At 33.3% G+C, this 17,593-nt stretch overlaps 1 protein-coding gene across 1 annotated transcript in view; it reads left to right on the top strand.

Annotated features, from left to right (window-relative positions):
* LOC107870880 (AP-1 complex subunit mu-2) overlaps positions 1-17,203 on the top strand; it is a 55,535-nt gene extending 38,332 nt beyond the window's left edge. Inside the window, exons 6-11 of the mRNA XM_016717572.2 lie at positions 8,896-9,003; positions 9,339-9,435; positions 9,527-9,624; positions 9,755-9,896; positions 10,002-10,124; positions 16,832-17,203. Coding sequence (XP_016573058.1) covers positions 8,896-9,003; positions 9,339-9,435; positions 9,527-9,624; positions 9,755-9,896; positions 10,002-10,124; positions 16,832-16,930 — 667 coding nt within the window. The 3' untranslated portion in view covers positions 16,931-17,203. The remainder of the gene's footprint in view (positions 1-8,895; positions 9,004-9,338; positions 9,436-9,526; positions 9,625-9,754; positions 9,897-10,001; positions 10,125-16,831) is intronic.
* The last annotated feature ends 390 nt before the right edge of the window (positions 17,204-17,593 follow it).

Raw genomic sequence — 17,593 nt, 5'->3', positions numbered from 1 at the left:
AGAGTCCGAGCAACTTAGAAAATAGTAAAGAACATGTACCATATCTGTAAAGTGAAAGAACAGTGAAGGAAAAGATGGCTATGAGATTCTTCTTCCTTTCCACACAAATAACATCTGTTGATTAGTTGGATGCCCCTCCTTTGTAAATTATCTTGAAGGGAAGCAGCTTCTCTGTTCACTAACACACAAAGCACATTACTTTCACTGATGCCTTGGAGATCCATACCTGCTTCCATGGGCCATGTGTGGATTGATTCCTGATTACCAGAGTAAGAAGACTTCACTGTGAAAGATCACATTGTTGCCCCTTCCATATCAAGCTATCTTCACTGCTGTTAAGATCTTTAAATGAAGTTAGGAGACCATCAAATTCTGCAGAACTCAACTTTTCCCGGTCGTTTAGATACCTTCTTAGAAGTATGTTCCAGTTGTCTCCTTCTTTGCTTTGTGCTACAGTGAGGTTTGTATCTTGTGCTATACTAAAAAGATACGAAATTGATCTTTGAGAGGGGAAGAGGGAAATGCTGAATCTAGGTGTCCTTCCAGAAAAAGACTTTTCTGCCGTTGCGCACTTTGATATCAATGTTAGCTGAGAAACCAGGCCATAGAGCCTTGATATTTCTCCAGACATTGACTCCTCGTGGTGAGCAGCCCATATTAGAGTACCACTCATTTAAGAGGCCATATTTCTCTGATGCAACTTTCCTCCATAAAGCATTACCTTCAAAGTTGAATATCTATAGCCATATCATCACGAGACTTCTATTCTGCATCCTTGAATTCTTGATACCTAGTCCTCCGTCCTCTTTCTTTAGAATCAAAGTCCCATCTGACCAAGTTAAAGGTCTTGCTTTCCTTATCACCTTGCCAAAAGAAAATTTGTCTAACCTTTTCTCCACCTTCAGAGTCGCTGGAGACCAAGACATATACTGTATGTGGGCATGGAATCCAAATCACTATTAATTAGAATCAAGCGACCTCCAAAGAAAGGTATTGATTCTTCTATCAGGGAGCCTATTTTCATTCACACCTTGCCAAATGGAATCTGATTTATGTTTTACCGCTAAAGGTAAGCCCAAACAAATAGTAGGAAGTCTATCAGTATTGCACCCGTAAACTGTTGCTAGAACCTGCAAGTTCTGAACTTGATTAACTGGGAGAAGTCTACTTTTTGACCAATTGATGTGCAAACCTGATACAACTCCAATTTTTGACCAATTGATGTGCAAACCTGATACAACTCCAAAGATAATAGTATTGCCAGCTTATAAAATATGTGAGATAGGTAATTGTGTGACCCAGCTTACTTTGAGTCCTCTGGTCCAACTCTGGTTTACAGCAAAGTTAAGCATTTTGCTTATGTCTTCAGTCACCAGCAAGAACAAAAACAGAACAATTGGATCACCTTGCCTAATACCCTTTCGAGTAGTTCAGCAATCCTGTGGAGAGCCACTAATGAGAACTGAGCATCTGACTCCGCTGATGCAGTACCAAATCCCTATTTTTGTTCTTGCTAGCAAATAAATCCTGTGGAGAAATCCATTCCGCCACTTCCTATCAAACCCCATGTCTTTCAGTATGTCTAAAAGGAAATCCCAATTAACATGATCACGTGCCTTCTTAGTGTCGAGCTTGCACATGATACTTGTTTCTCCTTTTGTCTGGATGAGTGCATTCATTGCAATAAGTGCCACATCCATAGTCTGTCTTCCTTTCAAAAAGGCCATCTTAGAGTTGGATTTAAGCTTTGACACTACTCTTTTCAACCTTTCTTGAGCAATTTAGCTATTATCTTGTAGAAGATCCCAATTAGACCAATTGGTCTAAAATCCTTCCATCTCTGACCCCTTCTTCTTTGGAATTAAGCAATGTAAGTAGCATTCAAACTCTCTTCAAACCTCTCCTAATGGTAGAAATAGTCAATTGTCCTCATCTATGTTATCAAAAAGCAAAAACACAAAAAGCTCTAAGGTCCATTGGGACTTTAAACGCAAATAAAGTGTGGGATTTAATTGAAAAAAGTGCAGTGGAGGAAAAAATCAAAATATATATGTTAACTCCAAGTTTAATAATTATAAGCTTGAATGACAACTATATGAACAAAGAAAAAAATTACGATAGTGTGAAATATCAATTATTTAGTGTCGCCTTTTCAGAAGAGGGACAAGGAAAATTATGACTAATAATCTCGATGATGATACTGAAGTGCACATTAAGCGACACAAAACGCCCAACATATTTTGAGCCTCGTTTCAGGGCTTAAGCGCTTTACGCGTGTCTTTGACAACACTATCCTCGTAACATCTCTTATTTATTTATTTCTAAATTTTTTTTTTGATCAAGTAAAAGTATTTTCATTCATAAGCATGACCAAAGCAGTCATATACAAAGGTTATTTCAAAAGAACAAGACTCTACAAAATATGATTCTCTACAAATTTCATCCAATCCTCTAAACAAGGAACTTTCTGATGACAGTAAAAGAAAAGGCATAATACATATAAGTATGACCTTTAACTTTGTCAGTGCACAAATAGGTCCTTTAACTATACAAAAGTTGAACAAAAAAATACTCCAATTCTAACTCTGACGCGCGTGGTTTTGAGTGTATACACGCATTTTGCCAGGTAGGATTAGAGTGTTTTTTTGTTCAGCTTTTGTATAGTTAAAAGGCTTACTTGTGCATTGATAAAATTAAATGTCATAGTTATAATTTGGTGTCAAGTTAAAGGTCATGCTTATGTATTATATAAAGAAGCGGAAACTACTTAACTTTTCTGATTTTAGACAAACATTTTTGGAGGAAAGCCATTGTGTACTTGTCCGGTCCCGAAGCTTCGTCACAAGCATATTGTTGTGTTAGAATATGAGTAGGAATAAAAATAGTATACAAAATCCTACTTGGAAAAGGATTGTAATGTAGTGTTTATAAATAGGGTTTCTATGTAATAATTTAGATACAACAATTCAATAGTTTTTTTTTCTCCGATATTTCTCACATGGTATCAGTGCATTGGTGAGAAGCTTGAAAAAAAAATCAGTTACCGTGCGTCAATTTTCGGTGACCGTCCGTCAATTTCGGTGACTGATTTGTTTCATTATTTGTTTGTGGATGGTGTGCAAAATCCAACTCAACCGAGAGGATCGGAAAACTCAAGAGACAAAAACCCGACCAAAACCACCGGAAAACTCCAATTAATGCGCTCCCACGCGCTTGCCGAAGTTTCGATTTTTCGACAAGATCTACGCCACATGTCGACGCGTGAGCTATTCTCCGATCGGCTTTTTGAGATATTCCTTTTTCTGTTGGGGTCGCATAGCTATTCCGACCAGTTTTATTCCAGATTTTCCAGCGGTGGTCAGATTTTCTAGCGATTGTTTTTTTATTTGGTTGATTCAAAACCTTTTCATCTGAACTATTACTCTTGCTGCTTTCAAGTATTGCAAAATCAGAATTTCATAACCAAAATCTTTCCAATATGGTTAAGTTTGAACCCTTAACGACGATATCAGAAAATCAAACATCACATTCCACGAAGAACCGACGAGGAGGAGATCGTTTTGAAAGATCTCGACCTAGGTGTAGTTATTGTAAAAGGCTTGGACACACTTGTGACATTTGCTATTCTCAACCTAAGTGTAGTTATTGTAATAGGCTTGGACATACTCATGAAATATGCTATTCTTTGCATGGTCGACCATCTAAAAATTCACATGTTGCTCAGTCTAACACCACAGGTGATCAACAGGTGTATTTATCTAGCAAGGAATATCATGAGTATCTTTGGTATCGAACAAGTAAGCATACATCTCTACCAATAGTCTCAACTGCACAATCTCCTACCTTCAGATCATGGGTTGTGGGCTCAAGTGCTTCTAATCATATTTCTGATAACAAGTCACTTCTGTCTGATACTGTTATTTCTCAACGCAAGTATGCCTTAGACATTCTTGAGGAGACAGGAATGATGGGATGTAGACCCGTTGACACTCCTATGAATCCAAATGCTAAATTTCTACCAGGATGGGGGGGGGGGGGGGGAGCCACTCGATGATCCTAGAAGGTATAGGCGGTTGGTAGGAAAGTTGAATTATCTCACAGTGACTAGACCTGACATCTCTTTTCTCGAATGTTGTAAGTCAGTTTATGACCTCCCCCTGTGATAGTCATTGAGACGCAGTTGTTCGTATTTTGCGATTATAGAGTCATCTCCAGGTAAAGGACTACTCTTCGAGGATTGAGGCCATGAGCATATCATTGGATATATAGATGCTGATTGGGCAGGATCACTCTTTGATAGACGTTCTACATCCAGATATTGTGTTTTAATAGGAGGTAATTTAGTGTCCTGAAAGAGTAAGAAACAGAGTGTGGGTGCTCGATCTAGTGCGGAAGCAGAATATCAAGCAATGGCTGCAGCAACGTGAGCTAGTTTGGATCAAACAATTGCTGACATAACTAAAATTTGGAGAAACCGGTAAAATGAAACTTGTATGTGATAATCAAGCAACCCTTCATATTGCTTCTAATCCAGTGTTTCATGAGAGGACTAAGCACATAGAGATCGACTGTCACTTTGTCAGAGAAAAGGTACTCTCGGGAGATATTGTTACAAAATTTGTGAAGTCTAGTGATCAACTTGCAGATATCTTCACCAAGTCCCTCCTTAGTCGTCATATTAATTATATTTATAACAAGCTAGGTACATATGACTTGTATGCACCAGTTTGAGGGGGAAGTGTTAGAATATGAGTAGGAATAAGAATAGGAATAGTATATAAAATGCTACTTGAAAAAGGATTGTAATGTAGTGTCTATAAATAAGGTGTAATAATTTAGATACAACAATCCAATAATATTTTTTTCTCCAATATTTCTCACATTTTGTAACATTAAGAGTTTTCTTCATTAAAAGATGTTTGTAGCCATACCTTTTCCTCTTCAGTCTCTTTTGGTGAATCTGTCACATTTATCCCCAACTCTCTCCGTGAAGTTTTTCATAGAAGTCCCTACCCTTTAATTTCCTCTGGTTCTTTCGTGGTTATCCCCTCCACATCTATTCAATCAAGTGATTGTGAGGGTGTCTGAATTGACGTATTTTTAGGTGCTTTTGGCTATTAAGCACATTTTAATTCTTGGAGGTGTTTGGTAAAGTCAAAAATTAGCCAAAAGCCAAAAGTTGGTTGCTACCACTTCTGGATTTTAGCTTTTAGCTTGTAATCACTTGAAAAAAGCTAATCCAAACACCCCCTGTATTGTCTGTCGGCATTGGTTATTTTCTCAAAAAAATGTGTTTCTATCTCCCTGTTTTAACAATAAGCACCTGGACTTTTGTCTCCAAAAAATCTCTGCGTTGGTAATATCTTCCATTTCATCAGTATGTATGCGTTTTCCAGCATCTCTTCATCAGTTAAATCCCTTTCCTCCATGTGTCTGTCCATACCCTTCTCAACTGATCACATTTTCTAACTTCATAATTACCAGCAGCTTCTTTGTTCAACTCCTTCAACTTCCAATGTGATTGTATTGTCTGTTGGCAGTGGTTATTTTCTGAAAAAAAATGTGTTTCTATCCCTCTTTTAACAATAAGCACTTGGACTTCTGTCTCCAAGAAATCTCCTCTGCATTGGTAACATCTTCCATTTCCATCCAGTACGTTTGCTCTTTCCAGCATCTTTTCATCTGTTTAAGTCCCTTTCCTCCATGTGTCTGTCCATAGCTTCAACCCTTCTCAACAGATCACATTTTCTAACTTCATAATTTCCAGCCGCTTCCTTGTTCCACTCTTTCAATCTCCAACTTCAGCATTTTCAGTTCTTTTGACAGAACGAAATCAGGCCTTCCCTTAATACAAATGAGGTAACCATCCACCAATCATTTCTTCAAAGCGTCCTTCTTGAGCCACCAATTTTCAAATTTGAAGTAGCTGTTATTCCTTTCCCTTCCCACATTGTAAAAGTAGGGTGTATGATTAGAAGTAATTTTTCGTAAAGTTAGCTGCTGCTTCATAGAATTAAACATCTGTTCTCTCTTAATTGGATTTAGCTAATATAATTGTTTTAAGTTAACTTCAATCAAAGAAAATTCCAATCATTGCTATAGGTGGAAAGTGTGAGAACTTAAGAGCTAATTTGAGCTAAGAACAACAGCTGGGACCAGTGAATACAGGTAGGTAGAGTTAAAGACGTAATGTGCAGAGCAACAGTATCATGTGTATGGCTTTGACAACAGATTTTTGGTCATTAATGTGTTAAGACAGAGTGACTTTTTAGCACAAAGGGTTTGACCCTGTTGTATGTAAGATTGATGATTGTAAGAACTCTGTTAACTATGGGGACTTCTGTTTAGTCAGGAAGCGCCCTTGCAAAGCATGGGCCCAATAATATAAAATCAGATAGTAGAAGTATTTTTTAAAAATATAACGCCAATTTCATTATTAATAGTATCTGTAAATGACAATAATATTTTGCCCATCCCAATTTATGTGTTACCTTTGAAATTTTGTAATGCAATAAAGTTTTTCTTTGATCATAATTAACTTCTTGTATTTTTACGTAGTTTTCAAATATGTAGATGTTATTTCAAAAAACCAAATTTCAAGTGAAAATTAATTTGTTTAACTTTTGAAATTCAAAACCTTCCACATAAATTAGAACAAAGAAAGTATGCTATTTTTTGTTCTTAAGAGTGAAACAATTTTTTCTTAACTGTAATTTTCTAATATATTTTTAAATTTATTAATTATTGTGATTTAGAATAAATTTTACATAATTTTTAAATATATAAATTATTTGAAAAAGACCCTTTTATTATTAAAAATATATTTTTTATGTAAATGAAAATGCACAATATAAATAATAAAAAAAAACATGTTAGTACACCAAGGGCCCTATTGCATTGAGAAAACTAATGTGGGGCCAATATTTACATTAAATAAATAGTGCAATAAACAACAACAACTGCATTAAAAAATATCATGTTGCCACACGGGTTTGAATCTGCAATGTAGTGCTTGAAATGTCAAGCTTTATCCACTGAGCCAAGCAACTGTTTTGTGAGGGAAGCACATAACTCAAGCAAACATGTTGACGATCTGTTGTGACGGGCCCAATAAATATTTTTAAAATTTTTTGTTTTAATTATTGTGAATTATAATATTTTTTTAAAAATATATAACAGATTTCTTTTATAGATATTTTAAGCTGTTAATTATTGTAATTTATAATACTTTTTATGTAATTTTCAAATAATATATATCGCTCTCGTTGTCCAAATTTTTGTTGCATTGATAGTCAATTACATTTTTTAAATAATTTAAGTTTTAAATTATTGTGATGTGTAATATTTTTTCTTCTATTTCAATTTAAGTGTCATAATGCTTAGATGAACATAATAATCAATTATGGGTGATATGGTAAAGTTACGATTGAAGCAGTGAAACAGACATGTCTTAATGACTCACAAAAACTAATTAGAAGTGATATAGCAAAGTTACTATAAAAAATACTTGTTAATTTTTTTTGATTAACTTATTATTTTATATTTATTTTACCTTTTTTTATAAAATATTATTAATTTATACAATGTTGAAATGGTCATAATAATTAATTAGGAGTGACATAGTAAAATCACGATTGAAACAACAAAACCGACATGTTTAATTAGAAGTGGTACAACAAAATTACTATACAAAAATACATGCGGGAAAAAATTAAATGGGTCTCATATAAAACGTCAAATAAATTTAACATTAAATATTATTAATTTTTTAATACTTAGATGACTTTATAATAATTTTTTAATATTTAGATGACTTATAATAATTAACTATGGGTGATATAGTCAAATTATGGATGAAACAGTTGAAGCAGACATGTCATAAATATCTATTTTACTTTTTTATTAAATATTATTAATTTTGTAATACATAAATAACTGATAATAATTAATTAGAGATTGACATAATAAAATTACGAAGGAAGTAACTTATGAAGTAGGCTGAAGAAGCAGGCATGTTGACGGAGACCTGCCTGCTTCTCCTTGCCCTTCCCTCTTATAAGATATAATGAATGGTGAAAACTAATGTGGGACCAATATTTACATTAAATAAACAGTGCAATAAACAACAGCAGCAGCTGCATTAAAAAATATCATGTTGCCACACAGGTTTGAACCTGCAACGTAGTGCTTGAAATGTCAAGCTTTATCCACTGAGCCAAGCAACTGTTTTGTGAGGGAAGCACACAGCTCAAGCAGACATGTTGACGTCTGCTGTGTGCTTTCCCTCTTACTAGTAAGTAAAATAATACTTCAGACGTGTTTCTTAAAATCTTTTTGGCACTTCAGTAAAAGTTGAGATTATTGCCCCTTTTCTGAAGATTGTAAAACTGTTTGTTCTAAAGCTAAGATAAAGACTAAAACCTCTGGGATGTTTCCAAATCTAGTGTCCTGTCTGATCTTAAATATTGTTTTATATGTTTTGAACCATCTCTATCAGTGTGAAAATGTTCTATACGGATGATTCTGTCATCACTAAGGTCATATTTACATGTAAACTTGTTCTCCGAGCCTTCGACTTTAGATCTACATGGTTGAGTTGGTGTTCTTCTTCTTCTTGCATGTATCTCCTCCCCATTTTTCTAATGAGCTGCCTCTATAGTAGAATTACTAGTTCCTATATATGTAAAATGACTAGGATTTAAATGTTGATACAAGGACTGCATACCTTTTGATCTCCCATAAGGTTTTCACTAGTTTAAATGCAATTCAATTCCTGCTAAATGTAAACCAGACACAAAATGCCTCCGTCATGTTTCTTTAGTCTCTCAATTTTGAGATCTTATCCTTTACCCAGCTGTTTAATTGACGAGCAGCATAATGTTTTTTCTCTTGCAGTGGTATGCCGGAGTGTAAGCTTGGTCTTAATGATAGAGTATTGCTCGAAGCACAAGGACGTAATGCTAAGGGGAAAGCTATTGATCTAGATGATATCAAGTTTCATCAGTATGTGATTCAACTTGTTCCTTTGTTGTGCATTCTAACATCTTTTTGCATATATGCTTTATGCAATAATTGGCCCAATGTGGGTGAGTAGGGGACAAATTATGTTATTCTGGGATTGTAGTATAGTCTATTAAAACTTCCGATAGAGTAAGCAAGTGGGTGGTCAGTTTTAATCGGAAAATCCTTGCTTCCCTTTTTAAAATGAAAAAGTCTGAAGGCTTTTCTGTAGTATAGCTTTACCACGTTCAAGTTGTAACCCGTCTCTCTCCTCTTCAACCAATCTCCCCTCCCCTATCCGACCTGTCTCTCATTATATGACTTCTACTTCAACTTAGGTGTGTGCGTTTGGCTCGATTTGAGAATGATCGTACTATATCATTCATACCTCCTGATGGAGCTTTCGAAGTTATGACCTACAGACTCAGTACACAGGTACAATCATGTTTTTGATGCTTTCTATCCAACTGAAAGTTTTAGTGCCTTTGCTGATTCAATATGTTAAAGCGTTAGTACTACTTCTCAGGTAAAGCCTCTTGTGTGGGTTGAAGCCCAAGTGGAAAGACATTCTAAGAGCCGTGTGGAAATTCTGGTTAAAGCACGAAGCCAATTCAAGGAGAGAAGGTATGTCCATTTGTATTGTGCTACAGCCTAATTGGAGCTGTGTCAGTTAATCTGTATGAGTTTGGATGCCATGCATTATGATATAACAATGTGTTGCTGGTTCAGTTTTGAGTTTATTTGATAATTTCAGCACTGCAATTAATGTTGAAATTGAGTTGCCCGTTCCCACTGATGCAACTAATCCAGATGTTCGTACATCAATGGGATCATCTACTTATGCACCTGAAAAGGATGCATTGATTTGGAAGATAAAATCTTTTCCAGGTGGTAAGGTAAGCGTGCACTTAGTCATGTCTTAAGGTTTTTAACTCAGTTACTTTTGCCGTTTGTTCTCTCACTGAGATTTCTTTTTATGCTAATTCTCATTTCATTTTCAGGAATATATGTTGAGAGCAGAGTTTAGACTTCCCAGCATTACAGCAGAAGAAGCAGTTCCTGAAAGAAAAGCTCCTGTACGTGTAAAATTTGAGATACCATATTTTACAGTTTCGGGTATACAGGTGAGCCCTAAATAACTGTAATTGTAGTTCAGTTGGATTATTCAGTATTTTTCTTTTCCCAAATTTCTCCAATACGCTAGATGCCCAGGTCCTCATTTAGTCCATTGTATTGAGAAACCATTATGAGTTGTGTATTCAATGCATGTTAAGGTTTTTGCATAGATCATAAAAGATGTATTCTATTTGCTGATATTGAATTAATTGATGAATCTAGCGAGGGTGTCAACCAAAGCTTGAACTATGGAAAACCACTTTAGAGTAGGATAGGATAAGAAGTAAGGCCGAGTACATGCACTACAAGTTTAGTTCACATGAGAAGAGCAAAGTTGAGGTGAGACTAGGTGGTGCCAAAATGCAACATGAGAAGAGCAAAGTTGAGGTGAGACTAGGTGGTGCCAAAATGCAAGCAATTTATATACATGTAGGCTCATTCTTTCAGGAGAATGGAATGGCAAGTGAAAATGTTAAACCTGATGGTTCAAATAGAGAGTGTTACCCAGGTGTGATGTGATGGAAAAATGCCTACCAAATTGAAAGGTAATCTCTACTGAACAACTATAAGATCAATAATGTTAAATGTTGTGCATGTTGGGCTGCTAAAGTCCAACATATCCATAAGATAAAGAGTGTTGTAGAGATATGGATGCCAAGATGATGTGCCCTCATACAAGATTAGATAAAATTAAAAATGATCACCTTTTGCACCCAAGGATGTGGCCTAGTGGTCAATGAAGTGGGTTGCGCACCTTGAGATCTCAAGTTCAAATCCCAGCAAAGACAAACACTAGGTGATTTCTTTCCATCTATTCTAGCCTTGGTGGACAAAATTATTTGGTATTTGTTGCTATGCAAGCTAGCTCGGACGCCACAGTTTATTAAAAAAAAGAACACCTTTTTGACAAGGTGCAATTAGCATAGTGCCGAAAAAGCAAAAGTCCCGCTTCAAGCTTTGCTGAAGCAGATTGCTTCATTAAAATGAAACACAGCAACAACATACCCAGTATATTCCCATCAAGTGGGGTTTGGGGAGGGTAAATGTACGCAATTCATACCACTACCTCAAATGTGAGATAGAGAAGCTGTTTCCAATAGATCCCCGACTCAAAATAAAACATTCTACGATAAGAAATAGTAAAAGAACAAAATACAAGATAGGGTATAGTACTAGTAGGAACAGGAAAAGAACAAGATACAATAGAAATTAGCATATCCAATGATACCATAAGCAAGATACTCCAAGAAACACACCAAAAGATACAATATCCTAAACTCAGACTAACCTTTTACCCTAATTCGCCTCCTCCACAACTTTCTATTTAGGGTCATATCTTCGATAAGATGAAGCTGCTTCATATTATGTCTAATCACCTCCCCCAATATTATTTGGTCTACCTCTAACTCGCTTGAAACTATTCTTAGCCAATTTCTCACACCTCCTCACTGAGGCTTCCATGCTCCTTCTCATCACATGACCGAACCATCTCAACCTCGCTTCCCTCATTTTGGCTTTCACCGAAGCCACTCCCACCTGAATAACTTTATTTCTAATCCTATCTTTCCTAGTACACCCACACATCCACCTAAGCATTCTCATTTCCGCCACCTCCATCTTCTTGATGTGGCCTTTTTAATAGGCCAATACTCCACCTCATATAACAAAGCCTGTCTAACCACCACAATATAGAACTTGCCGAGGTGACTTTTTGTCACACAAGATTTCAGAGGCGAGAAGTGACATTTTCGTCAATCTCTCCTTTCTCCTTTCTCCTGAATGCCCGTTAGGATGAACACAAGTTTATAGAAAAGACCAAAATAAACCTTACACAGATATAATGCCTGTTAGGATAAAACAACTTCAGAAATAATAATTACGGCCTGCCAGAGAAGATAAACTAAAGAACTGAAATAGCTAATACAATCATTCAAGAAACTAACAATAGAAAATTCTATTAAATTAATAAACTGGAAAAATAAGAACAAGAAGAGTCAGCTGAAGAAGAAGAAAATAAGATTAAAAAAGGGGGAAAGCTGAAAAAGAATAAATAAGAGAAGCCAAAAGGCTGTCTGAAGAAGAAAAAAATGGAGGATGCGTGTCCAGCGACCCAGGTTAGAAAGAAAGAATGGAAAAAAAATCCCCGAGAAGAGGAGGAGGACACCTGGACCAACTCAATAGAAAAGGTCCAAATAATGCCTCTTTGAAATAGTTTAAGGCGGTCGTAGGTTGCCTGCAAATTTTAAGTATTCTTGAGTAAAAATTGGACAAGTCCAGGGGAAAAAATGTAATATCCCTATTTATCATCCTCGAGAGGGAGCATGGTTTGGGGGCGGGTAACAGTAAAGTTGACGAGCTGAGCAACTAAAATGAGGTTAGATAAAGTGATGTATAAGATGGAGTCGACGGAACCAACTTCGGTGTGGTCCTGATTGTCCCCCCGTTCGCCCGTCCTCCCTTTGGGGCCCGTTAGAAATATGCCCACTTGAGAAGCATTTGTTACAAAATAGACTTTCAGAAAAATGTTTTTAAAAAATACTAGATACAGAGTGCCGTGCCAATGTTGCCCACTTGAGAAGCATTTTTTACAAAATAGACTTTCAGAAAAATGCTTTTAAAAAATACTAGATGTCGAGGGCTCATGCTGACACGGGCTTAATATATATTATTTTTTAGTTTTATATATGACATAAATAAAATTTAGATAACCACACATATTTTTAATGTGCTTTAGATATTTTAAGTTGTTAACTGTCGTAATTTATAATATCTTTTATCAAATTTTTAAATAATACATTACTCTACTTGTTCAAACTTTTGTGGCGTCGATAGTCAATTATATTTTTAGAATAATTTAAGTTTTAATTAGTGATATTTATAATACCTTTTTATATTTCAATTCAAGTGGCGCAAATATAATTTTTAGAGTTAAGCAAATATTTTGTCTGTCATTCAAATATTTTATATCTTTTAATTTTTGTAAGGTGTTAACTATGATCTATAGTACTTTTTTACGTATTTTTTGGAATATATAATAGATTAATTTTTTTTAAAGATATTTTGAGCTATTAAATACTGTAATTTATAATATATTTTATTTATTTTTAAATAATATATGTTACTCTCCTTATAAAAATTTTTATGGCATTGATAGTCAATTATATTTTAAAAATAGTTTAAGTTTTTAATTACGGTGATTTATAATACTTTTTCTTTTATTACAAATTAAGTGACAATGATATAATTTCGAGAGTCAGCCAAATATTTTATACCTTTTAAATTTTTTAAGTTATTAATTATTGTGATTTCCATGAATGTTTTTGTATTTTTTTTTGAAATATATAACAAATTAAAAAAAGAAGACAAACAAATTAAAATGGATGAAAAAACAATTAAGGCAAGGAAAAGGACTAAAGAAGTTGTGCCTGACCTTTAACTTTTGTAAGTTGTCAATTACTGTGATGTGTAGTATTTCTTAAGTATTTTTTTTCTAAAAATATATGAAGGATTATTTTTTTTTAGATATTTTAAGTTGTTAACTATTATAATTTATAATACTTTTTATTAATATTCAAATAATATATGTTATTTTTTCTGTCTAAAATTTATCGGCATTGATAGTCAATTACATTTTTAAAATAATTTAATTTTTTTAATTATTATGATTTATAATATTTTTTTCTTTTATTTCAATTTAAGTGACACAATGCTTAGATGACCATAATAATTAATTAAGGATGATATAGTAAAATCATGATTGAACAGTGAAGTAGAGATGTCTTAAATGACTTATAGTAACTAATTAGAAGTGATATAACAAAATTATTATAAAAAAATACTTGTGGGAAAAAAATTAAGTTGACATGACGTTAAGTTAATTCAACATTAAATATTATTAATATTTTCATACTTAAATGATTCTATGATAATTTTTCAATACTAAAATAACTTATAATAATTGATTAGGGGTGATATAGTTAAATTATGGTTGAAGCAGCTGAAGCAAAACATATCATAAATGTTTATTTTACTTTTTTAATTAAATATTATTAATTTTCTAATACGATGATGACATATAATAATTAATTAGGGACGATGTAGTAAAATTACGGAGCAACCAGCAAAACGGTTGACAAGCAGGACGACCGGAAGCTGCTCGCTCCCTATCCCACTCACTCTTTATTATACAGAGTAATATCCTTTAAATATTTTAAGTTGTTAATTATTATTATTTATAGTATTTTTAACATCATTTAAAAAATTATCCCAATTTATGCAACATCACAAAAATTTTGAGAAACAATCGATTTTTTTATCATGTCTTTTAAATATTTTAAAATTAATTATTGTAATGTATAGTATTTTTTTACATAAATTTAAAATAGATATAAGTAATTCTAGAAAAATCTTCAAATAGTAATAAATGAAACTTTGAGATGCTTAGTTGTCATTTTAAAAAAACGACCCTTAAGCTTCTCATTCACTCTTATTCATTTTCCACACTGACTCTAAGCTCATCAAAAAGATATAAGTGGGACTTTGAGAAGCTTATTTATCATTTTTGAAAGTTGATTCCAAGCTCATCTCATTTTTATTTTTTATGTCTTTTAAATATTTTAAGTTGTTAATTATTATTATTTTTAGTATTTTTATTTTTTATATTATTTTTAAATAGCTATCCCAATTTAAGCAACACTTCAAAAAATTTGAGAAACAATCAATTTTTTATCATGCCTTTTAAATATTTTAACATTAATTATTGTAATGTATAGTATTTTTTTTACGTAAATTTTAAATAAATGTAAGTAATTCTAAAAACGTCCTCAAATAATAATAAATGAAACTTTGCAACAACAACAACAAACCCAGTGTATTATCACACAGTGGGGTCTGGGGAGGGTAAAATGTACGCAGTTCATACCACTACCTCCGCAGATCCCGGCTCAGGACAAAGAATAATAAGCAAATTCATTCCTCATTCAGCCCTCATTCACTCTTATTATATAGAGTAAATTTGTGTTTGATAAATTCATTTGAAAAGTGTTTTTGTTAAATAAATTGTGTTAATCTTTTTCAAGACATGCTTTTGCGAGACAAATTATAAGAAAAAGACATGTATCCATGAACTTTTACTACTAATATCATTTTATAAGTAGAATTTATTTGAACTGTCTATTATAATATTTTTAATTAAATTTTTATTTTTATTTAGCTAAAAGTACGTATTATAAAAGTTTCAATCAATATTTATATGTATAGATGCATTAAAAAAATTAAATATTGATATAATATTACTACAATGATTTAACCAAATAATCAATCATTATTGGACAACCTGAGTCATCTAATTGGTTTACCTACATCAATGTAAAGAAAAATAATTAATTAATATAAAAATAATATTTATTTATAAAATAATACAATACATAAAGTTAAAATCAATCAATAACTTGATGGTGGATGAGGAAAATGAAAGGTCAGGCCTTCTAAGCGTTTGATCAAATATTCTAGCATCATTTGTTTCCTTTTTTTCGTGGATACATTTTTTACTGTTATGTTAAAATTGTACTAAAAATCAACAACCACCCTATTCACGTATGTGTACTATGCATGGTAACAAATATGTCACTTTTTATGAATTGTTTATTTTAAGAGATTAAATATTTGAGAGAAAATATTTTTAAGTGCTGTCAAAATACCATTTGGTCTTGCAATGTGATTTATTTGTAATTTATTGTCACTAATGATAAAAAATAAAGAGATATATATTCTTTGATCATCAACATTAATGATATTTTTGATTTTCTAAAAGAGTGGAAAATAAAATAATAATATATAAATCATAAAATAATATAAAAATGGTGTAATAAAATTTTAAATTAAAACTTTAATTAAATTTATGATATATGTCAATTATATATAGCACCTCAAAGGTTTAGCCTAGTGGTTCAATGATTCATTGGGTTGAGAACTATGAAGTCTCATGTTTAATTTTAAACATGGACAAACACTAGGTGATTTCTTCCCAATCTGTTGCTCGTGGGAGGGAGGAGGTGATAGATATTTCATGAAATTAGTCTAGGTGCGTGCAAGCTGGCTCGGACACCATGGTTATCAAATATATATATATATAGAGAGAGAATAGATAGATAGATAGATATAGATATATACTTTTATCATGAAAAAAATAATTTTATGCAAAAACGTAGAAATTTTCTACTTCTTCTCAACAGTAAAAAAATTGCTTCTGATTATATATAGATACACTTTTACAAGTTAGTGTTTATTTTTGAAAAAAACAATCCCAAACAGACTTAATTTTGAACATTTCTGTCCATTCTTGTTTTTCTGGGTGGTGACGGAAGTAGTGGTAGAGCCAAGGTTTTCATTAAAAGGATTTAAAATATTAAAAAGTAAATACACAAAGAAGTCAATGGGATTCAATATCTATTATGTATACGTAGTTTTTTATTTTAAACTTTGTATACTGTGACTTTTGCCTACGGGGGTTTAAAGGGGTTTGGATGAACCGCTTTCTCTCCACTTGGCTCCACCCTTGGATGGAAGACGTGATAAAATATCCTGCTTTTTATGGCCCTTTTTGTAGGTTTAGTTAATCAAAAAAACTTTCCGCATCGATAACCTAGATGGAATTTTGTTGTTAGCTTTCATTTTCGAAATTTCTGACCAATGTGGATCCTTTAATGCATGCTAGGTTCGCTACTTGAAGATAATCGAAAAAAGTGGCTATCAGGCTCTTCCTTGGGTGAGATATATTACTATGGCTGGTGAATATGAGTTGAGACTTACGTAAAATCACAGCGAGATGTTGATCCAATCCAATTAAGTTTGCTTGAGGCTCAGAAAACTCACGAGTTCCAATGCTTTAAGCTGCTTTGCAGGAGATGTACTGATTAGTTCATAGGTTTGAAGCAAATTGTTTTGTTGTGCCATTTTTTTTTGTTATTGTATTTGACTTTATTCTTGTATGCTACACACATTTTCTTGTACAATGATGTCTGCTGATTAATTTCATGTTGCATATACTCTTATAAAAAAAAAAAATCAGTGTTGCATATTTGCCTAACCACTGCTCGTACAGGCTGGTCGTTTATATTATTATTTCTGTTTTATCCTTATTTGAATAAGCTTGAAGTTTTATAGCAAGAGTTGGGAATTGGTACTTCTTTTTGTTATCTTATACTAGGTGTCAGGATTATCGCGACAAGTAATTTGGGAAATGGATGCATTATTTAGAGCACCCACGGCAGGAATAAGTCAAAGTACTAATGCTTGACGTGTACCGAATAAAGAGGCCGTGCTGTATAATGAACATCGATTGACAACTCGGAATAAATGGAAAAAGATATGCTATATAACAAGTTAAATTACACCACCCAGGTAAAGATTTTTTACACTGACAGTAAACTCAAGCTACTAGCATCAAATGCGCGAGGTCGAGAAATGTACCTGTGCC

The sequence above is a fragment of the Capsicum annuum genome, chromosome 5, assembly GCF_002878395.1.
Source record: "Capsicum annuum cultivar UCD-10X-F1 chromosome 5, UCD10Xv1.1, whole genome shotgun sequence".
NCBI classification, from domain to species: Eukaryota; Viridiplantae; Streptophyta; class Magnoliopsida; order Solanales; family Solanaceae; genus Capsicum; species Capsicum annuum.
This window is presented reverse-complemented; position numbering and strand designations above follow the sequence as displayed.